Source organism: Haemorhous mexicanus, chromosome 19 (genome assembly GCF_027477595.1).
Source record: "Haemorhous mexicanus isolate bHaeMex1 chromosome 19, bHaeMex1.pri, whole genome shotgun sequence".
In the NCBI taxonomy this organism is placed as follows: Eukaryota; Metazoa; Chordata; class Aves; order Passeriformes; family Fringillidae; genus Haemorhous; species Haemorhous mexicanus.
Window position 1 is genome coordinate 6,278,108 of NC_082359.1, and position 24,081 is coordinate 6,302,188.

The 24,081-nt window shown below is 39.5% G+C and overlaps 1 protein-coding gene across 1 annotated transcript in view; it reads right to left on the reverse strand.

Moving 5' to 3' along the window:
• PPIL2 (peptidylprolyl isomerase like 2) overlaps positions 1-24,081 on the reverse strand; it is a 68,409-nt gene that overhangs the window by 19,975 nt on the left and 24,353 nt on the right. Inside the window, exons 9-14 of the mRNA XM_059863233.1 lie at positions 21,166-21,241; positions 20,226-20,386; positions 18,600-18,675; positions 17,309-17,415; positions 5,609-5,698; positions 4,215-4,248 (exon numbers count right to left, since the gene is read on the reverse strand). Of these exons, the coding sequence (XP_059719216.1) occupies positions 4,215-4,248; positions 5,609-5,698; positions 17,309-17,415; positions 18,600-18,675; positions 20,226-20,386; positions 21,166-21,241 (544 nt within the window). The remainder of the gene's footprint in view (positions 1-4,214; positions 4,249-5,608; positions 5,699-17,308; positions 17,416-18,599; positions 18,676-20,225; positions 20,387-21,165; positions 21,242-24,081) is intronic.

A 24,081-nucleotide genomic window follows, 5' to 3' on the forward strand; every position in this document is an offset into this window, starting at 1 on the left:
GGGCTGGGAATCATCATTCATGACAGTTGTGATTTTAAATAAATCCTTCCTTTTTCTGGCTTAAAAATTGCTAAGCAGTGGTAAGGAAGTAGGAGGGATCTGATTCACAAAAATGATGGCTTACTTTCTGTAATTTTCTTCTTGTCATTTGGAACAACGAGGCACATAATAACATCTGACACTTCTGTAGATCTTTCCAAGTGAGATTCTGGAATCGTTTTGCAAATATGAAAGCCTTAGCTCAGGAAGTAAGTGCTTCTCTCCTCTCAGATAAGAGGACATGGTACTCAGCCCCACAGACCTGAGAGTGGATGTGCACAGGGACTGCAGATTAAAAGGAGTATATTCTAGATAAAAAGGTCTTGCTCCTGCTTTTGCTGCGCTTCAATCATGCAAGAAAAGGGGCTCTAAAACTGGTACAGTTAAGGAACTTGCCATCTTAGAAAATCACATTGCATTGATCGAGTTTGTCCAGAGTCCTTTGCTATTGACATTTCAGAGGAGCTCTTCTTACTGCCAAACAAAATGCAATTCCCATCTACCAGTAGTATTTCATCCTGGACTTTACAGCTAAAATGTGCCTCCTTTGTGCCCTCCTGGATTCATAAATCACAGGCTGATTCATGAGACCTTCCAACAGGTTGCAAGAAAGAGTAGCTGAAAAAAGCTTGTGCTGCTTTGAAAATGTGATGCTTTGCATATATTTTCCCTTTTTCATACAAAAGGGTTAGGATATTAAACCTATTTTTTCTACATGCAAATTTTCTTCTATTATTTGGAACACTGAAAATACAGAGCAGCTGCTCCACTTGCACAACCGTGAGTTAGAATTACTCACAGTGCTCAACCACTTGTTATGAACAGCAGGAAAAGAGATACATCACAAATCTAAAATTCATTTTCAAATAATTAATCATTACAAAGAATGACCATGACTCAGCTTATTGCTCTGAATACTGCCTCTATGGGTGGTTATTTTGTTAGAGAAGAAATAAGCTGCTGTACCACAATAAAATTTCTCCCAGCAGTCTTATGAAACATAAAGGTGAAGGCTCTAGGAAAATGAGTCTGGTCCTCCAAATCAGTGTCATCCTTGCAGCTCTGTGTATCTGAGTGCTCTGGCAGTGCAGGTCTGACAGCTATGCTAAGGCAGAACTCTGTTCCCCACTCTTTTCTCAGGGTGGTATCTCAACTCCCTGATTTCCACCCTTCTCCATTCCAAGGTTGACTGCTGAGTAGCAGGAATTAGCTGTCCTTCACGTGTCTGCTGGGTCACATTTGCTTTTACAACAGTCCAGAAGAGACTCAAGAAGGACATACTGGGGAGCTGAATAACAAACAGCAAAGCAAGGCTCAGGGCTGCTTCCAGAGAACAGTTCAGCTGCAGCAGCCTTGGGAGAGATGGTCAGTGACAACCAGCTTGGCATTTACCTCTGTGAGCTGTTTCCAAAACACAAGCACACTTAATCCGGGTGAGCCAAAGCACAGTTACAGTCTGTGTATGTATGACAAGTAACCTTCTGTCATGTTGTACTAATTGTGCCCAAATCCACCCAGAAGATGAACAGTCCTGGGCTTAGTTAGCAATGGAGTGGGTGATCATCTCAGCATCTGGGGGCTGCAACCATAAACCTGACACCCTGACACATGGGATGAATGATGACAGAAACCAAATGGTGGGAAGATACTTGAACAAGTCTGTTCAAGTTCCTGATGAACAGGAATAATTAAATAAATAGAGGAAGAATATATAAAGGCTTTATGTATCTTCCATGTATCAGTTTATCAAAGGGTTTTTTTTTAAAAAAAAAAAAAAAAGAAGGCCAAATCTCTTAGCTAGAAATCATCAGTTTAAGCAGAAGGTTCTGTGTGAATGAGGAAACAAAGCATGTTCTTTTTGTTCTGAAGTATTCCTACAAAAAGCTCTAATAGAAACAGTTTATAATATTGACATTTAAAGGGTAACCTCCAAATAGTCCTCCCTATTGCCAATTGAAATATCTGGGAAGAAAGCCCTGTTCTGTTCTCATTTGCTTCTCTGATATTACAGAAGTCAAGTTATTTATTCTAAAGCTCATTTAATCTTACAGACTTTTTTTAGCTTTCAAAGGTGCCTCTTTTTTTTCCCCTTCTAAGAAGCAGTGAGTCAAAAAAATACTGAAATCCCTTCCAGCAGAGGACATAAAAAAAGGGAATTTATCCTGCAAATAACAAACAGGCCACAGGCAAAAATGGTACAAAGTACTGAATCCCAGTGCTTTACTCCAAAGCTTTCCTAAAGTGAATGCCTGTGATCACATGAATAATGCACAAACAAATGGACCAACATTTTTACAGCATGGGAGCCCAGGAGAGCATCAGTCCATCTGCCCTTCTAGAGCAGTGCTCCTGAGCTGAACTCTCCTCTGGCTGCCCTGCTGCCAAGGGAACATCAAGCCTCAGGTCTGGCCACCTTCTTACAGCTCGAGACACACAAGTGGAATTTCTGCCTCACAGTCAAGTGCCCTGGATCTATCCAGTAGTCAGGAACAAATCCTGACAGACTACTTGCACTCTGTGAACTGTCTAAGCAGCTTCACTGAAGTATTAAACACAAAGGCATGACAGTTCAAGAGCAATCTACAGCCCACCAGGCTCCCCATTTAGATTTTCTTGTGATATTATCATATTCAATAAGCAATTAGGTAAAGACACATAAAATTCAACTGTCTTAAAAATATAAAAGCCATTCAGGTGCAAAGAAGACATTTGCACCATTTGGACTCTACAATAATTGCAGCCAGTCTCTAAATATCTGCAAGACTCGTGTCTATTTGAGTGCACACTGTTCATTTCATTAGAACTTTAATAGTCCTGACAGATGTTAGCAAGACATCTCGCCTGCGATATACTCATCTTTAATTAAGAATGACAAGGAGGAAAACAAGATGGAAAATACTAGAGGTCATTAGACTCCTTTTTTTAAGTGGAAGAATATATGTAGGAGGATTTTCATCCCATATGCTTATTAGCATTTCACTTCCTACTGGCAAAGCCAGTGGAGCTGAGCCTTGCCCTTCAGTGCAGCAGTGATGCCAGTGCTCTGCCTCTGTTAACTCTGCTGTCTTACAGCCCTTCTGCATTTGCACAAATAGAAGCAGGGATGACACCAGCAAGTTAATTTTAATTCCACAGCAGGATCTGAACTCCACCCTGCAAGGGTGAGAGGTGTTTGAGTCAACCTATTAAATCTCTCCCGTCTCCTGACACCTCTTTAATTTCTCATTTCAAAAGATGTTCCTAATTATGTCTTTCAGGATTTGAACCAAAACTTTCCGTATAAAAAAATCAAATCACATCTGACAGTCCAAGCATAGATGGTAACAATTCTTGTTAATGGGTTTTTGCCATCAAAACACTGAACCTTTAACTAGTCTCAAATCCTGCAACTGTTGGTTATCACATACACTACAAGAAAAGCAGGCAACTCACACAAACATAATTAACAAAGTAAACAGAGCCAAAGTATTTAACAGGTGAGGAGCTGGGGATGCTGGTGACAGCCACAACTGGACAGATAGAAGGTGCACGAGGAAAATGAACAAATTTACAGCAGTGACCAGAGGTATTTCATGACCTATCTCCTGTGGTGGGCAATGCTGTGACACCCTTCAGCTGCTCTGCCTCCTGACCATTCCTGCTATGACTGTTCCCAGATCTCCACCAAGGGAGAAAGAAGAGGCAGAAGAATTTTGTAGCAGTGATCCCCCGAAAGTTAGAAAAAGAGCAGCTTGGGCATTACAAGGCAACTAGCTGGGAGAACAGATGGTGTCTGGCCAATCACCAATTCTAAGGCAGGTCTCAAGTATTTCATTAACACTGAATTTGAAAGCAACTTTGCATGAATGCGTTTCTTCCTTTATTCTTTGTCCTGGAAGACCAGCTGTAAAATTTTAATTTTCATTTATTTATTTTCTGAAGGAAAAAGGAAGCAAAACCCACAAGAATTCTGCAGGGAAGAGTGCCCAAGCTTTAGACTGAGAATATATCAGATGAAATTTTGAACATAGTCAACATAGTCATAAAAATATATCAAGGAAACCTCTGTTTTAAAGTAAACACAGTGTCCCACTTATCATCATTTAGAGAATTTTAATTGTAAATTGTCTGGAAGTAAATGTAACAACACAGCCCATGAAGTGAGAACAACTTACTTGATTCAAACTCAGCCTTACCTGTTCCTGTTCCCGTCGGATCACCTCCTTGGATCTGCAGAATTAAAATTAAATCAGTGTTACAAATGCATCTATGTGAAAGACATCAAATACAAACCATAAAAGCCAATTGTGCTCTATTTTATGCCTTCTATATTGTGTCATGTTGACAAGTCAGCAACAAGGAAAGCATTACTTCTTATTTGGAGCTTACTATCAGCTGGCTGTCATTCCTGACATTGCTTATCCATAAGCAGAATGGCAGTTTCATAAAAATAATAGGTCTTTTATGGGTAAATAGAGAAAATAACTAATCTCAAATGGGTTAACCAGATCATTCTTTTTATTATGTGCTGAATCAGAACCTGCTTTTGAACTGATGATACACTGCTTTTGGAACTGAAAAGGCTTTACATTTTGCTACCAATCCTCCACATGATGGGAAGGCAAGAAAAGGGGCAATATGGAATATTTTTTGTATCTGAATCTGTATCCCACTCACTACCTCCAGCAGGAAAAATCCTCATGTGAAACTAATTTTGAGTAACAAAACAATGTATTAATTACTGTACATGCAGGATCTACAGAAACAGTATTCCATGCTTTAATCCCAGTGGAGGGAGCGTGACATGATCAGTTTCAAAGTAATAGCACAAAAGCACAATTTTAGTTGTGAGCTTAACTATGAACTGAGATACACAGTGCTGTCAAAAGAAAAAAAGCTTTTTGTAGAATGACAGGACAGAATGTAACATCCAGTGATGTTTTTTGTGAGATGTGCTCTGCCTTCAGGATCAGGTTGTTCATTCTTCTGAAAGGAAGTTACAGCTACAATATCCTAAGCTGCCTGGACTGTAACTCTGTAAATAAAGATTTTTGACTACCAAAGACACAGTTCAGGAACACAAAGTGCTCTTTAACTCCTTTACAAGAAAGCCTGGGCACCCAGTGCTGGAGCACACTAGGAAAGGGTAACCTGATAATATCCAAGTACCACAACCTGAAACAGAAATTCAGATGCTTGCTAAAGTTTCATCTGAATGAGATTTCAATAGGCCACAGTATTACTTATCCAAATTAGCATTTCCCTCTCTCTCCTTCTGTTCATTAACCACCCACCTACATCTTGGGGAAGATAACAAAAGCCAAGGCAATGACTCTTCAAGGCTTTGTCTGGAATGTCAGCAAATGCAGTGATGTTCTGAGTGACAATGTTAGTCAGAGACAATTGTTAGCACCACCCATAAATACACATGGCATAGGTTAGGACAACCCTCCTTCTGATGGTACATTTAATACACCACTATTGCAAGTTGTCATGCATGGAACCACCTAAACCTGAGAGAAGTTAAATATATGGGATATTTTGAGTACATCATCTATTGTGCATTACACAGGAGTTTTTTAATACTCACCACAAAATTCCGAATTGATCGGTGGAAAATTGTTCCATCGTAATAGTTCTTCTTGCACAATTTGATGAAGTTTTCACACGTTCGGGGTGTCTGAAAGACAACAGGGAGTTTTAATTAAGCACAACCTTTAAACAATCATGACAGTGGTTACAAGAATCACTTCTCACTTGTGCCTTACAAAGAAACAAACATGCAGGACTCGAAGAGGATGGGGGCTCTGTCTACAGGAAAAAGCCTGCAATATACCTCCTTTTAAGGTACACTGGAGAGACACACACTGTGGTAAATAAATTAAACCCAGACCTTCCAATTAGCACTAAGAAGTGTTGAACATTAGCTCAGATAACAGGAGTTCCCAGTTGACATCTTGATGGTGAACACAGGTAAGCTCAGAGACTTGCAAGTAACTGAGTTCCAGCAGTGCATCACAATCCTGTTCCAAAGGGGGTTTCTAGCACTGAAAAATGGTAATTTACCAGAGTAAGAAAGAACCTGACTTCTCTGCTCCACTATTTCAAAGTGAGCACATTGAAGCTAACTGGGAGAGAAGCATTTGGTCCTCTTTACCACTTGGAAGTAACAATGGGACTGACCCAAGTCACTGGAACACAGGAAAAATTAAAAAACCAAATTGTTTTCAAAGCTCTAAATAAAATAAAAATATGCTAAATATATTGCCAACTTCTAATTCACTTGTACAGTGCAAATTAAAGTAATTTAGTAAATTTATGAGTCATGATATTCAAACAGTTCCTTCTGAAAAACTTTACTTTCCACCTAATCATCCTTCCACTGTAATTGTATGGGTTCTCTTCTCTGCAATACTAAAATACCTTCAGACATACAAACACAAGTACAGAAACAGCCTGTTTTCTATACTTGGACATGTTTTCCAACTCCACTGTGGATTATGTGCATAAATCTATTTCAGTTTTACAAAAGAATACATCTAACTGAGTTCTTACAGGCCTTAAAAATACCCTTATTGCTGGATGTGCTGGCAAGTGAAGGCCCAGCATGAGCTGCAGGGGCTGTAAGTGAGCACACACAAGACCTGTCTTTGTGAAAGGCACCAATTCTCTTTGCACTGCTGTGACATCTCTCTTGGTCTGGGAGCTGCTGAGAGACAGAGACTGAGCCATGCAACCTGAAGTGACTTAAAAGCAAAAAAACCACCATGGCCAGCCTGATTATAATAATTTAAGGATTAAATAATCTCTATCTCTTGAAAAGCCAGTCCATACAAGTATTCATCCATAACCCTAAAGAACTTCAGACTTCTGTATTTTCTCATTTGAAAGACAAACATTCTCACCCCTCTTTATTTACACTGAAATGTCTCTTAATTTTCCAAACAAACTTAACCTGTCATTATAAATTCTCTATATTGATTCCTTCTTTATTACTCTCCTCAGATGACAGTTGTCACCTGGGCCACAAGTGAAAAAATTAGCAAATTCTAATCTTACACCAGCCATTATTTGAGATTTCCTACAGAATTCATTACTGAGTTAAATGGTAAAGGTACCATAATGGCTTTATGGTACAATGTCATCAAGACTTGTACTTTGGTGGCATCCTGAGGGCAACTCATAACTCTATAACTATATTCCATACAATTATATCAAGCAACAGGAGGTTCTCCTACAGTTTCCATGTTTATGGTAAATGTGATTTTTTTTTTTCCTTTGAATTCAACATATATGCTTTAAAATAAATCTTTGTACTTCATCTTTCTAGTAAAATTCAACCCCTGAGGAATCACTTGTGGAGCACAGGTTTCCTTTATAAGACAATATTATAACAGCATTGATCCTAGTGTTTTGCTATTAGTTATTACTTGTGGAAAATGTCAGTAAGGATAAAAATAAGTTTAAAAATTTCTTTATGAATCAGAAATGGAATCAGCAGCTTTTAGCCCAAGGCACTTTATGTCATGAGAGCCAAGCACTCTTTGGAGAGAGAGACATAGTTAATAAGTTCTCGAGGGGGAATACAGCAACCTGTAATTAATTTTTCACAAAAAATGAAACCAGGCAAAAGACTGAGTCCCCTAGGAATGGCCACCAAATAATCTTAAATTTGCACAAAGCTGATAACCCAAAACAGATTTCCTATTTATTTTCAAAACACGATTTGTAAAATATACATCAAAAAAACTGGCTCTAGTAATGTATTTTTTATGCAGGACCTGTGCTGACCCTCCTCTCTAAATGGATTTCTAGCTATTATACCCATTCCCAGAAATAAGCTTTTTAAATGCAACTTCAGAAATATTTAGTATACATGCAATAGTCATTTCACTGCAAGGTTTTCTTTAAATAATTGCCACCAAATTGGTTCCCATGGTCACCTCATGCATCACAGAGATACATTTGGCAGGTAAACAGTTCCTTAGCAACATTACCACTACCTTTTATAGTGCTTTTTAGTAGACACAAATAAGGAGGTTTGCATTCAATCAGTAATAAACCCCAGTTTCAGTAATGCAGTAAATCTAGAATATCTGGCTCAGATTATCTGATTTATTCAAAGCAGTTAATGTTCTTGCCAAATCTCACACTGCCAAGCACATTTCAGGGATTTTTTAAAGCAGCATCATGTCCAAAGCAGGAGAAAAAGGCTCGAGGTTTACGGGGAAGGTGCAGATCCTCAGTAATGAAGTTGTGTTCTGTACTGACCACACAAACAAGGCCAGTCTTTGAAGTCTTTGTTCCAACTACAAAGACTGATGACATATAAATACATATAAACAAACCTGACTTTGTTATTTGCTATAAGATCTTGTGGCAGATGTCAGACTCCCATTCTCTGAATGCAATGCTGTCTCCTTCAGAAACTTCCTGCACAGCCCTTGCCTCACACCATTTCTGAAGGAGGAGGGGATGGTGGAGGCACCTGGAAAGGCAGGAGGTAACGCTGCTCTCTTGTTCTCTCACCACTGACTGTGCGCTCCAGGCTCTCTTTTTAGTTCTGGCTGGTTTTGTCTTCAACTGGCCACAACAGCAACAGCTAATTTTTCCCTCTTTATCCCTTTTACATTAAGCAGGAAATGACTTAAATTATTTTATTCTACTGACTGACTTAGACCTAAATGTAAGGAAGTCTAGGGAAAAATGTAACCATGTTAACCTGATCTGAAATCCACCGACAGAAAACATGGTTTCAAATCTACTGCAATATCTTCTCAGAATGATGCAGTGACAATCCTAAAAAGGAAAATTTAAAAACTGTGGAAGGCTTTTCTAACCAAAGAGTGTGGTAGGAGAGCCCTGAGAAATCATCCTTTTCTTAGGTCAAGTTGGGACCACGTAAGTGAATGCAGTGTCTCTATGATGTCCTTCAGCTAAAGACACTTCTCTTTCCAAATGACAAATAGGAAGAAGAAAAAATTTATTTATACCAAAAATGAGTCACCTGCTCCAACTGTGCTCCCTATTTATTTTGTAGATGCCAGATAACTGTCTTTCAACTGCTGAAAATTCACACCCAAGACAAGCAGTAAAATTTTAATAAATGCTTTGAGACAGGAATCCAGAAGAGTACTTATCCCAGAAGATGCCACAAATGCTTTGCTTGGCTCACAGATATACATATTTAATGGGGCCACAGCCCAATGGTTTTCTAAGTAGGTTTAAGCCTCCATTTAGCTAACACACTTAGTAGTGTGGAAACACCAGCACTCTACCAGTTACTATGCCCAGACAAATTTCAGAGTTAATGAGAGATTGCTACAAAGAATGACCCTGCAAAAACAGCAGTGAAAGGAGACTGTGAAATCATTATACTCAGAGAACACAGAAGAAAGGAATATACAATTTAGAAAGCCAAAGCAAAACAAAAAAAACCCTGAGTGCCTACTACAAACTCCTAGGATAAATGCAGATTTTATTCGAGCCAATTTCAGTTTCCATTTTGATCAGCAAGGGTGGCTCCATGCCAGGCAAAATTCATCTCTCCTGCTGCATCCCGAAACCTGAAGGGTGGGACCAACCAAGCCAGGTCCCTATCTGATTTCCCAGTCTGCAGCTGTCCTTTCTCATTAGTCACAATGGTTCATTACATTTGCAAAAGTTACCTTAACTCAGAATCTCTACTGGGCAGCGAAGAGCCAAACAGGAGGAGATGAAAACCTGCAGCACTCCTGTTGCCAAGGTGCGGGAGATGGGAAAAGAGGGAAGAGCTCCTGAGTTGTTGCCATGACTGCAAGGAAAAAGGCTTTACTATGTGAAGAGCTAATCATTTCAAAATGCTCCATCCCTTGAGGATGTGCATGAACCTTGAAGGGAAATTTCACACTAAGCATTCAGAAGCTGTCATTCGCACATCTGTATAATTTTCTTGTGCTAATTCCACTTCCCTTTTATTTCTTTTTTCTCTCTAAATTGGATGAACCGTAGTAGTGGCACTAAACTACAGAGCCTTGCTATATGCTCATTAACCCTATGTTTCAAAGCAGGAAATAATGAAAAGCTCATTCCTCTCAAATTAAAATTGCATTCCACAGCCTTCATCTTATCACACAAATGCCAGAATTCTGCTACTAAGAGGCATGAACTAGTGACAGAAATTTCTGAAGCTTCAAACGAAGCTTTCCATTTTCTTAACATAGATCTCCTTTAAAATGCAAGGTGGATTTTGCTTTGCTTTAATCCATTTATGTACTTTTACACAGAGCATTTTTTATCTTGTAATTGTTCATTCAGCAACTCTTCTAATGTGTGAGCCCATAACAAGGTGATTTGGTAAGGTCTGAACTCAGTTTCCCCCCTACATTTCAATCTGTAGTACTCAGCCTACCCATCACACAGAAGAGAATTCAGCAATAAAAGCTTGGCATTATTTGGGGCTTAGTCAGAGCTAAATGTAATAGTACAATTTCAGGAATCACCACCTGGTGATTCAGGTGCAAGTGTCTGTTCCCTCCTCCAAGCCATGGAAAGAAATATGTAAATGTTTCAGTGTCCAATACTGTTCTGGAAGGCCATTTAAACCACCCCATTTCACTTTGCACCAATGAACTATGAGCACATTCCCTTTGTTTCACAGGAAGAGGGACAAGAAAACCCAAAACATCACAAAGCCCTCTGCAAGAGCATGGGAAGAATTTCACTGTGGGAAGCCCATGACATTTCCCTCTGGAGAAACATTTACTCCAGACCTAAACACCACTCCCTGCCAGCTCCACTTTCCTGCTAACAGTTCCCCAGTGTGAGAGAGGGACTGAGCCAGTGACAGGTGATGGTGGCAAACAACAGCTGCCTGTGGTGGTTCAGTTCAAGAAAGCCACAGTTCACCTAAGGGACACAATTCTCAACTGGTTATACCATGAGCAAACGTGTTCAGGCAATTTGTGATCTGTGATCAGAAGAGCACAGTTCCAGAGAGTGAGCACTGGGAGACATGAAAGCATTGGGGCACTGTGGGGTAAAACACTCAGCCAGACTCCTACTGATAATAAAAAAGAATCAGAACAAGCTAACTATGCCTTGGGAAATAGATTGCTGACTTGATAGCAAACATTTGCCTATTTTGCTACCTCAAAGCCTCCAAGTTTGCTTAGAACAAAGAGCAGAATTAATGCATTCTCAGTACTCAGAAACTCACTGTAATTTAATCAGCTATTTAGCAAAGACTTCAGCAGATAGCTAAATTTCACTTTTAAAAGGCATTTCTTCCACGACATTGACGTTCATGATGATACCGAAAACTTTTCTGAAGTCTAAGCAAGATGCTCAGCTTAGACAAGATGCCAGTAAAAAGATGACACACTTCAGTTTTAGTTCTCACATTCTTGCAAACACAGGGACAATCAATCAGTTTAGCTGAGCACACTCCAATTAAACAAGGCATCTAATTCACTCATCTAATTTGTCATTGTTAACTACTAGTTCTCCAGAGGCAGAGTCAGCCACAGCTACTACTTTTCCTCCAACTTACATTTACTGCAGTGGTAGAAAAGAAAGCAATCCTCTCCCCACCTCACTGCCCCCTCCAAATTTGTCATCACACAAGGGTTAAGGAGCTTGTCAGAGAGCACAGTGCAGGGCTGGTTGCTGATGAGGATGGACTGGTAAGCAGGACAGCAAAAGTGGGTACAGTCTAAATGAGGATGCAACTTTAATTGCTCAAGCAACCTCCAGCAGCTTAAAACTTGGAGTAAGGCAGGTCCCGTGGCAGCTCCCTGGCATTTCATCCATCTGCAGCTGCCTGCACATAAATTCCACCTTTTCAGAAGATGCAACCTGTAACAATTTCCACACTAGACAGAGAAGCTCTGGTAGCTGTCAGCCTCCCAAGGTCACCCTGCTCTCATCAGAGCAGCCAAGGTACAAACAAGAAACACGTCAGAGAAAGATGAAGAGCAGCAGCTGTGTAACTCCAAAACACCCACCTCATCCTTGGGTTTGGGATCACTCAGTGGCAGACACAGCTGGCATGGGATGGCTGCACCTCATGTCTGCAAATGTCAGAAATAAGGGGCACGATCCAATAACCATCAATTCCCTTCCCAGATCCAGCTTGCCAGGGCAGCTGGGAAGGCAGAAAGGGTCCAAATGTGCAAAATGCCTTTCCACCAATTACTCAGTGCCAAAGGCTGACAGGAAAACACACAGACAGCCCAGGGCAGCAGGGACACATTCATGGAGAGGTGGCTCAGCATATAAAGCTGTGGGAATAAGGAGGAAGGGGGGACATTCAAAAGGATGATGTTTGTCTTCCCAAGTAAACATTATGGTGATGGAGCTCAGCTTTCCTGGGGATGGCTGAACACCTGCTTGCCCTTGGGAAGAAGTGGTGAATTAATTCCTTATTTTGCTCTGCTTGTGTGTGCAGCTCTTGCTTTACCTGTTAAACTGCCTTTACCTCTCCCCACAAGTTTTCTCCTTTTCTGATCCTCTCCCCCAACCCACGGGTCAGGAAGTGAGTGAGTGGCTGTGTGGGGATTAGTCACTGACTGGAGTTAAACCAGGACAGGGTGTAATGCCACCAAAGTTAAAACTATTAAAATATCAGCTTCCAATCACTGAGAACAACCTAGAAGTGTCCTGTTCATCAAGATGGCTGTGCAGAGCCATCCTACTCTCAGCCTCAAAGAGCAATAGATCTGTCTGCTATTGTACCACTTGGAGGAAAAAACACACCAAGAAGTAACAACATCCTCTCTAACAAACATTTTTTAAAAACATATCCAGCTCTTCTACTGGAAAAACACAGCTTTGTTTGTTCTTAGTTTCTGTTTACAAGAACTCTCAAAGTTGAGAGTTGCAGCTCTTCCTATAATGGCCTATTTTGATGAAAAAATAATAAATAAGCCATTACAACCATGCCAAGACCACTGTATTTCATACCTCCAATTTTATTACCAAATGAACAAATACTGGTAAAACATCAGCCAGTTATTTCCCAGACAGTGCCAATATCTGTTGACAGAAAGCAAGTAGAATAAAGGTTTAAATTAGAAAGAAAATGAGAGATTCAGGAAGACTGGAGAACCTCATCATGCCAGGAGGTCAAAGGATTTTTTTCAGTAACTCACTTCTTTGCCATTGGAAATGGATAAGAAGTTTACAGGCTTCTGATCTTCAGAACAGTCCCTCACACAAAAGGAGAGATGATTTCAAAGAACAGGGGCTGGATTACACATTTATAGATCACAGGCATATTTAACAGGTCAGAGGGCCTAAAAAGATTAAAACATCAATGTTTGTAGAGTAACAGCTTCTTTGGAAAGCTATGCCAAGACATCGTCATTAAGCAGGGTTTGCCAGGCCCTAAAACCTCAAAAAGCATTTGTGGAGTGTCAGATGGAGCTTTGAAATCCATCTCACATTCTTCTTTGTTTTGCCATCTTGCCCTTAAATATTAAAGTACTAAACCTGAGAGAGAGAATGAATTTATAAAACCTGCCAAGGCAGCTACAGATTAGTATTTGATTACAGCTCTTGGCATGTGCTGAACCACCAGATCATCACCCCAGTGACCACTTGTAGGCAGAGGACTCACCCAGCAGAGAAGGGAGACAGAACATCAAACCATGTGTTCATCATTTTGACAGGGTCCTCTGGAGCACTGCATTTACATATTTATTTATATGTATATATATATGTATTTAAAAACGGCTGTTCCACCACCTACAAGGTAAAACTCCATCACTATAGTGACTAATGCAGCAGAATTCACATGGATAATATGCAGTTGTTCCCAGCAGCAACTTGATTAAAGCAGCTAGAAGAACTTGAGGAGACCAGAAAAATCACAATAAATAAAGTACAAGAAATTCAGTGATATTCATTGCCTTTCATCAGTTATTTCTTCAGAATTTATGTGTTTGACATGCATGGGACTAGAATTGAAAGAATAACACTTGTTGGATGTTGTTAAATCTTCTGTACTTGCCACAGTTACTTCTGGCAAGTAGAATTTTTGTAAATTTTTATCCAATTAGTTTATACAACAAATATTTCCTATGTGCAGCTGAACTCAGCTTCCTGGAAAACATCCCTACAAATGGCCATCTGATTGGTTCCCCATCAGGAGGAACCAACTGTATCTGAATAGGAGGATTGGGAGAAAAACAAATGACCAAGAAATGCAGTAGGTACACTGCTAGGATCCCAAGAGAGAACAACAGTACCTTTGCTCATCTGAGGCACAAATTCAAAAGGGTGGGACAAAGATCCAGCTTATCTTTCAAAGTCTCTTTATTGCCTTTTTTCATGTCAGTGATTGAAACCATTCACCATCCTTCTAGAACCTGAGTGAAGTTTTCTGGTGCTCTGAAGAAGTGATTTCAAACACTGAAATTATCTGGATTCTAGCCCTATTTCATGCTCTTTCTGAATCTTGTCACAAAGTAACTGATGACTTCAATCACACTGCAACACTGATTTCCTGCCCTGGATCAATACAAAACATTTCTTCATTAGGTTTTTGGTGCTAGGAAGAATTTCATCACCATCAATCTTATTGACTGGCACCTTAAAGTACCAGTATATGAAGAACCCTATATTTATTTTTAAACAAAGGTTTCCACATGCACATATAGACTGAGCTACAAACAATTCATACTGGCAAATAGCTCACAAAAAAATAGGAAAGAAAGGAAAGAGTTGTGAAGGGACAGGGAGTGAGCACCCAAGGAGAGTGTTAAAGGCAATAGAGACTGGGCAGATTTCAGAAGCAGGGCAGACAGCACAACTGCAAGAACATTCTGCTTAAAAACAGACAAGAGGCATGAAAATCCAATTGAAGACTCATCTAAGGGAGCAAGTATGGCACTTGCTGCTCTCTATTTTAGTGAGGACATTTCACCTCAAAGTATGTATTGAAACCTAAACCATAAGGCTATTTTAAAATGTAATTTAAAAGTTGCAAATCCTACCTCCGGACACAGGTATTTATCTGTCATATTTATCTAGCAACTTCATCCTCAAGCTTCCTTAAACATTTCACAATCATATATTTGCACTACTGTGAAATTATGATCACTGCCAGGGTGGCTTCCATAATGATATGCACAGGATATCCCTCAGCAATTAAAAACACCCTGTGCAGTTTAATTTGAGAGAGCATTATGGTACAAACCTGTTCCCCCTGACTGCATTCAAGGACCTTGCCCACACTATACACTTTGACAGGAAAACCAAATTCTGTATATAAACCAGCTCCAAACAGCTTCCAGGAATGGTCCAGCCTGTGCACTGGATAAGGCAGAAAAGCTGATAAAAACTTGGCATATGATTAATTAAGACTATTGCTACACATATTCACAAGCAGGATGAAATGGAAGTGGTTAACAATACTTAGATTTTTTTGATCTTTGCAGTCTCAACACACTCACTGTAGCTGATTTGTGTATATGTCTGTGACCTATGTATGTGCTATATGTTTGCAAGTTGTTTGCTCTGTCTGCACTGAGCTGACCTCACTGTGATTCAGGAAAACCAAAGTTAGAAGCACAAACTCCTTATTTAGTAAAGGGAGAAAAACAAGTGCCTCTGGAAAGAGCTGATTTCACAGACCTAGGATGATGACCTAAGGTGGATGTTGTGAAAACCTCCCTACAGCAGCAAGCTTTTCTTATTTATTCTAAATATATATCTTCTTCCTCTCTGCAGTGCCAAAGGTCTGCTAAATTCACACAGATTTAATCGACACGAAGGAACAGATGGCTGGAGGCCAGCACTGGAGCTGGCTGTATAAAACTGCACACATTTCCAGGGTGTACATGAAGAAGCTTTGTGTGTGAAAGGTGGATGAATATGAATTCATCTGGAAAAAAAGGAAACATAATGGATATCATACAGGAAGTTTATAATGAGCAATTGAGCCTGGGTTCTCAGGACTGAGTGACACTGGTCACACATGTGGCCAAAAAGCCCACGCTGATAAGAATAGCTGCAGTCAGCCTGCTTTAGCCAGGAGCCAGTTTGAGAACATATGGCAAAACAAATGATTCAATGCAATCTGCTTGTTCTGCTGCTTCCCCTAAATATTGCTGTACTCACATCCTCTGCTTTTTGCCTTATTACAGTGTTACTATTTCATAGCATGGAAAACACCTGTAGGGATAACAGAGACCTACAGAATTACTAACACGACACACTGCTGTGGAGATTCTCATGCTGTTTGCATAGATCAGCTTGAGATGTTTACACATATCTTGCTTCTTACTCATGTGAGAGAAAGGAAGAGAAGGGAAAGCCAGAAGACTTATGCTGTTTGCTCCTTTTTCTTCCTTGCACACAAAAATGGATGCATTCTCCCAGCACATCTGGATCTCACACCAGGCACCCAGCTCCTAACCAGCACCACTGCCTTTATGCTTTGTGAGGCTCACAAGAAACAGAAGTTTTACCATTTAAACCCCTATTCACATCCTTCAGCTTTCTAAAATACTGATTTTCAGGCCTACAATATCCTGAGACAAAAATCTCAGTAAACCATCAAAGCTTTGAAAACCGTTTTCCTTTTATAGAAGTGGCTGTACAAATAAATAAGCAAACACACTACTCAAGTAGTGACGTCTGATACATCACTGTAGCCACAACTCATTAATCTATCAGAAGTCTTTCCATGTTTATTATTTTAAGAGCCACTGATTACCCCCAGAAGCAGATTGTATAGACTATAAAAAACTCCATCCTGTAGTTCTTTAAAATCAACTTCTCTCAATGGCAAAGGGAAGGTGCTTGAAATCTTGAACTTTAAGAATTGGAACAACAGGAAGTAAAAACATATTCTAAGGTTTTCATTTAGGTTTGTTCTATAAAGCTTAGGCTTTAGAAACAAATCTAACCATTTCTGGGGATCTTAACTACATGGACTCAGACTGACAGACTGCTCCTGGTTTCAGTGAGGTTCTTTTCCTGGTTCTGTCAGTAAGCTGCTGTGCAACCTTGGATTATTCCCTTTTCACCGTGCTCTGCCTTCTCTTTGCTGTCTTCCTTCCTGGTCATTTTTTTGGGTCATTAATCCTGATCCTGTGCAGCTCTAAACAGGTACCTTGGCATTTTGTAGGTAGTCCACTAAAACGATGGGACTCACAGAGAACATTACATATATAGTGTAAATATATATAGTTAGCTAATTTATATATATATATATATATACACACATACACACACACACACATTTCCACTGCCAGCTGAAATTCTGGTTGTTATCTACAGAAATTCATCTTATGGGGCACAGTACCATGTCACAGTGCAGCTCCAAGTTGAGGTCTCCTTTATTAGTGTGAAGTCGCACATATCCCTTCTTCTTCACATACTGGTATCTCACAACATCTTCTTCAATAGCAGCTACATCAAAGCAAAAGACAGTAATTAGCTCTCTGTAAGCTTGCTCATTGTTCCTTAGAAATCATCAGTAAACCATTCATAGAACCTACCGTCTGACCTCCTCTCCTATGGTACTGGGTCTTGAGGGATCCTACTCTGCAATTCATCTATGATAACCTTGCATTAATCTCTGTGCAAAACACTTTCCATTACAGTAAACCACCAACTCTTTGAGAACCAACCTAATAATGTATATTTGAAATCCCAGAAGCATTCGGTATTACAAACTGTAATTTTCAGGCAATGTCTACCAACCACAAACATTACTTTGAACCCAAATTGTTTCTTGTCAGTCCTGGAAGCCAAGCAGGCAGTCATCAGTCAACCACAAACTGCTGACATACAGAGACCTACCCAGTTCTGAAAACAACTGAAGCTGTTACTGGGGACATTACTGGTAAGTCAAACCAAAAGATCAATCTATGATGTTTCCATTCCCATTTTGTCAAAATGTCCAGTTAGTCAGATATTTTCTGTACTCAGTCACCTTCAAATCACTGTAACTTACCAAGTAAAGGAACTGAACTTAGTAAACATAGTTCTAGCAATGCATTCAATCTTTGCCTAAGTATTTGCTATCTAAATTTAAGTTGCTTAACTTTCTCAACTGGAAATAATGACTCAGCTATTTAAACAATATCCAAACTAAATAAATCTTACACATTTGTGTTTAGGTTGGAGAATAAAAGGAAAACTTTATTGTATTAAAACGTATTTTTGTGTGAAAAGCAGTAAACTAAAAGTTACTATCACAACATTTGCTGCTGTCCTAACTAATACTGGGGTAGGCCAAAAGGGGGGAAAGGTTTTGTATGGTATCTGAGGAGAGATTACATTTCATTCCTAACTTAGAAAAGCGGATATGTCAATTTGTCATCCCTGGCCACATAAAATGTCTCATTAATTTTGGTTTAAAAGAAGTAACTGTCATTCAAAGCCAAAGCTTGATTATAATTGTTCCAGTATTTTCAGAACAACCCCACTCTAAAGTAAGGATATATCTGGTCAGAGAATACATTTCCATGGCATCAGCACTGACCAATTACCAATGCATTCTTTCAGTCCTCAGAAATGTATGTGTGCTAAGGAGCACACTTTGAAACTCAGGAATAAATAAATGGTTTGCAGGTAGGTAGTTCTGGTACCTGCTTCATGGGTGGTTTCAGGCACCATTGCAGTGGAGGTGAAGGAAGCACTTACAGCTCCAGTGGAATAGTGAGCCTGTTTGCAGAGAAAAAAGCAAGAGAAAAGGACATTAGATCTTAGAATTTATCTACCAAAGATACTATATAAGCATCAGAAACACACAAATGCCATCCTTCTGAAGGCAGACTTTCTGCTCTAGCTCCTACTGAAGGAAACAAATACCCAGTGCAGTGATAATTCTCCATCTGTTGCCCACATTTGCTCTGATGAAACTGTAGTTAAGGCTGCTCATGCACTGAGCCAAAGGGGCTTAATGCTTCCAGTGCAGTTTAATACATCACTGTGCAGAGATTCTATTATCACCATTTCTTTGTATGTCCATGGGTACAGATAGGCAAGGAGTACTTCTGCCAAGACACCTGTAAAAGTCTCCAGTGCTGCTGAGAGGAAGGAAAATCCAGTGAACCACAGAGATACTGTAGGGGAGAGCAAACCAGCCCCTCCTACAGCTGGCCCTGCTGTGTGCAGAGGCACTGTCCCATGCTTCCCAAGGTCTATTTTGAGCTCTGTAATTCTGCAGAAGGGAAATGTTAATGTCACACACGGATTTTGTAGTAAATTACAAAGATCTAACAAACCCAGAGATGTTTAGCAGTTCCAGGGAAATGTCTGTAAAGAGTCCAGCCAGGTCATTGCTCATTCCCTAAGGTTTCACTGCATTCTAAGCAAGTTTACAGCTATGCCCACCCATGTCATAAGCTGACAATCCAACTCCCCAACACGCGTAGAGCTCATCCTTATCTCTGCCCTCTTTTTTCTTCTCCTTACTTTTTTAAAAATTTATTTACTTTAACACTACAATGTCCCAAAAAAGAGGGCATTTGTGATCTACTCCTTGGTCACATACACTCCCTAATCTGTCTCTAAGCCCTCTCATTAAAAGCTGTATGCTGCCCTGCTGTTCGTTTTCATGTAAGTGTAATCAAAGCAAGTAGGCACACACATCCCAGAATTATTAAATTCAGGAGAATACTCTCTCTTGCCCATTTGAAACAGCCTTTGATGTAGGAAATCTAGATGCAGATGGATTGTTTCTCTTGACAACCATGAACATGCACCTGGAAGAACATCCTTTAAAATATTCCACTAAACCCTGCATTCCAGTGGAAAAAGAAAATGGAGGAGCAGCTGTGGATGATTTATGTATTTGTCCACACCAGAAATTATTCACTTGCACTCCCCCTAAGGTGTGCTCTCTCTGCCAATAAACGCAGGAAGCAATGATAAACAAACTCAAAGTGAGAGATTATAACCTGGGAAAAAGTTTCTGCCAACACATATTTAACCACATCATAAGGATTCTTCCTTCTCATTGTGATTCAGTTCTCAAATGTTTAGGTTCATTTGCAATGATTTAACAAATAGAAACTCACTGACACATACTATGCATGTCTAAGGAATCCTGATATGATTCTCATCTTCTCATCTATGACAAATTTCTGTGTGAGAGGAAACAGAAGGAGCAGTGTTTGTTTATACTGCAGTACGGCCTCTCAGAAGAAAAACAACTATTACCATTCTTGAAGAAGTCAATCAGTACCAAACTACAAATTAAGTCAACTTACTGCATTCAGCTTATCCACCTTCTTCTTTTCAGGAGCCTTCATAGTAGCTGCTAAAATATCATCACCTTTGAATTCCTTATAAAGCTCCAGCAAAGTCTCTCGGGTCTCTGTATTTGTATTTTTCAAATAGTAAGATGGATCTAATTTTGCTTTTTCTTCATCTAGGTAAGACAAAGTTAAATCATTCAGAATTAAAAGAAATGTTGTATTTTGTTCTCCTTCAGTTTATTACATAGCTAATTACACAAAAATTTTCCAGCTATTAATGCTACTTTTTTTTAAAATAAAAAGGTCTAGCAACTATCTATATTCCTCCAGACACAGTGACAAATAGCAATGCATAACACTATTGACAGTGTAACCTAAAATACAGCACAATAAATGCCAATATGATGTACAAGAAAAAATAACCAAGCCAACTATCATGACAATTTATTTGAAACCACTAGAAATCATCTAAGTCCATTCAAGTCTTGTAAAATTTTTATAGAATAATAAAGACAAAATACAGTTGGACACAATATAAACTTCTGTCCTTCATCTCCTCACTGAATGGCCAGGCCTGTGATACAAAAATCTCAGGATCAGATATTTAATGTGACAGTATGGGGAGGAGGTTGCTGGACTGTGGAATTTGATTTAGTTAATACTTTAATATTTAATTTTTACAAATTTCACTTGTCCTCTGTCTTGGTGTGCTTATTATTTGCTGGATATTAGATATTTCATATCTGAGATAACACTCACTTATTCTGATTGGGTAAATAGAAAGAGATGCTTGCTTGCACAACAGTAGGTTAAAAAAACCCAAAACCCAGATATGAGCACAAGAAGCTAACCACTGAGAGATGTCCTTCCAGAAAACTGAGTCAATTCCACAGAATCATCTTCAGATTCTCCATGTTTGTGTTTTCTCAGCCCACCTTCAATTCATCCTTACCTGGATCAATTACTTTTATGTTGTTCTTAACATGAAAGAAGTTTGAGACATTGAACTTATCCAGGTTTGTTGGATCCTGAAAATAAAAATAATTTTAAAAACTAATATCGAGGACCTTGGTAGGCACATATTCCAAGCAACAGACAAGACTGAAGGGCAGACACCATAATAAATAAACAGGGAGAGACAGAATAACTTCCATACTCCCCAAACCACAGAAAGACGAAAAAAATATGAAGCAATCAACCCCAACCAACATCAGCCATGAGTCAGTTCACAGCAGACTCCTTAGGGATCTGGAATTCAGTTCCAAACTTAATATTACACATTTATCACCTACAGAAGTTACTAGCAGAACTCAGCTGAGTCTCCCCTATCCTAGAGAAGCAAGAACAATGCAATCCCCTGGTTCTTTCCTTTGTTCTGAGCTTTGGTCTAAGATCTATGCAAAAGCACATCAGCTATTTATAATCCTAGGCCTGATTTGCACATACTCTGTGAACTTTTGCAATGCATCTCAAAATACAAATAAAACCTCAGAGCAAGTCTCTGCAGTAAGAACTGGGTTGACAGTTGTTTTTTTTACTAGTGCTTACAGAACTATGTTTAAAAATGATGAAAAAAAAGGAAAAAACTGTTATGAAAATTCAATTTAGTGACCACTGGAGGAAAAGAGCAAAAACACACACTCCATTAACTGTGATCCTTTATGCTATCTCTAGGCAACTTTCTGCAGAACTCTGACCTTTTGTTAGAGAGAGTGGGACAAGGAATGCCTACTGGTGACCTAGGTTACTTCAAACTATTATTAAACAGTCTTTAATCCTCTCCTTACAATGACTTCAAGGCTTTCTCCTCAAGCTCCTCTGCAGCACAGAAAGGTCAAAACATCAGCCCAGGACACCCAGTCACTAATGGAAAGTCTATCTTACAGAAGACAATTCAAACTTTAAAATACCAAACTAACAAAATAATATGCAATAGTTTCTGGTTCAGGATAAAAATAATGCAACATATTATGCAAAAAACTATGACCTAACATGAATAGTATTAAATATATTATCCAAAAAAATTTAATAAAGCTTCTCAGACCACCACAGTTTATAAAAAGTTTGACAATTTCATCTCTGTCAGAAGTAATGCTGAATACAAGCAGAACTGCTAGCTCCATAATTTATAAAACTATTTAATTATGCCTTTCATTCATCCCTGAAATGGTATGCTTCTACCAGAGAGTGCATTTTTAGTTTTATTGCTGGCAGTAAAACCAAAACACATTTATGAAATCAAGCTGTGTGATTCTGCACTTTATTGGGACCTCCTGGCTTTCTGCTGTCCCCTTTCCTAATCACCAGATAACGATTTTCTATTGTTTCCTGTCCCACTATAGCCCTCCAATAGAGCTTCATTCAGACAAAAAAACTGCCCCAAAATATTACCTCTTTAGGATTTTGCTTTAGAAACAGGCAATCTTTGAATAAAACTACTAAAAACCGGGAAATTTGGATCTGTTTTTTAACCATTTTTATTTCCTCTGACACCAGCACTCAGGTGTATTTACTGTTTATTACCTTACATACATATTTATATATGTGAATAGAGATGATTTTGAGCCCTGCTTTCTGACAGTCAACAAGATGCACAGAGAAAGTCTGGAGAAAGAACTTGGTGTGTTTTCACAAGACGTTTTCACTCTGAAATACTCTGCAGCAGTCATGAGCTGCAGCTTTCCAAGACTGCAATCACTGCTCTGCACATAAATGTACTACCCCAAAAGGTGAAGGGAGGAAGGATTACTTACTCTTTCAGGAAAGGGAAAAAATATCTGTGTATTAATATTAATAGAGATCATAGATTTATAGCAATCCATGTCTGCAGTGCATGGCAAAGCTGAAGGGCAAGACTGATCCCTGAAACCAATTGTTCATGGACAGGAGGGAAGGCAGCAGTAAAAATGAAACAGAAAAAACAGAAAACACCTTCATGATGTTCCTCTAAATAAAGTGTCTTCATTTATTGACTTATTGATTGTTTAAAAATAAATAAAGGACATCACAACTGCCAGTGCCTTATAAAATCCAGGGGCTTGTGCTCAGGGTACCACAAATCAGATTAGTTCACACTCTTTAACAGCCACAGTCCATTCAAACACCTGTGTGGCTTAACCAGCCTAATCACAGGCATTGAGCAACTCCAGCAAAATGTTCCCAGCCTCTTTCCTTGCAGGGGATTTCTCAGGGCTCTCCAAATCACCACCAGCCCCCTCTTTGGCAGTGCATCTATTATCATGTGAAGGACAGCAGAGGCCACAGGGCAGCTCCCTCTCCTTGCAGCCCAGCTGTCCATCTGCCCTCTGGGAGATCTGAACTCCAAACCCCAGAACTGTGACCCAGGTCCTCTGTATGAGGTCCTTCCATCACAGCCACGTGGGCCATCTGTTCCAATGGAAACCTTGACAAAGGTTTGGTTCACAGTGCTGTCCCTTCTATTCCTGATTCTGCAAAGCAAGAGTCTCACCACACTTCGAGAAGGGGGACAACCCACACTCCTACCCCAAAAGAGATTTCCCCCTGTCAGTGGAACAGCCCCTCAAAAATAGCTCCTCAAATTGAAATCTGAGTGTCATCTTGTACAGGATACCTAGGACATGTTCATTCCTCCCTCTAAAATACAGCATCTTGATATACTAAGAGAAGTTTTCAATTAGAATTAGTTTGATTGGAATTAGTGTGAATCAGAATTAGCACACTGTGAAAGTACTGCAGTGAATACTAAGCCAAACACAAGATACCAATTGCTTTTACCTGGCCCCAAGAGGAGAAACACAACTGACTAGTCCAACCTGTGCTGCAGAAGACACAAACCATTTCCTTACTGGTGGTACTGAGTCCTACAACACGAGATATACATTTTTTA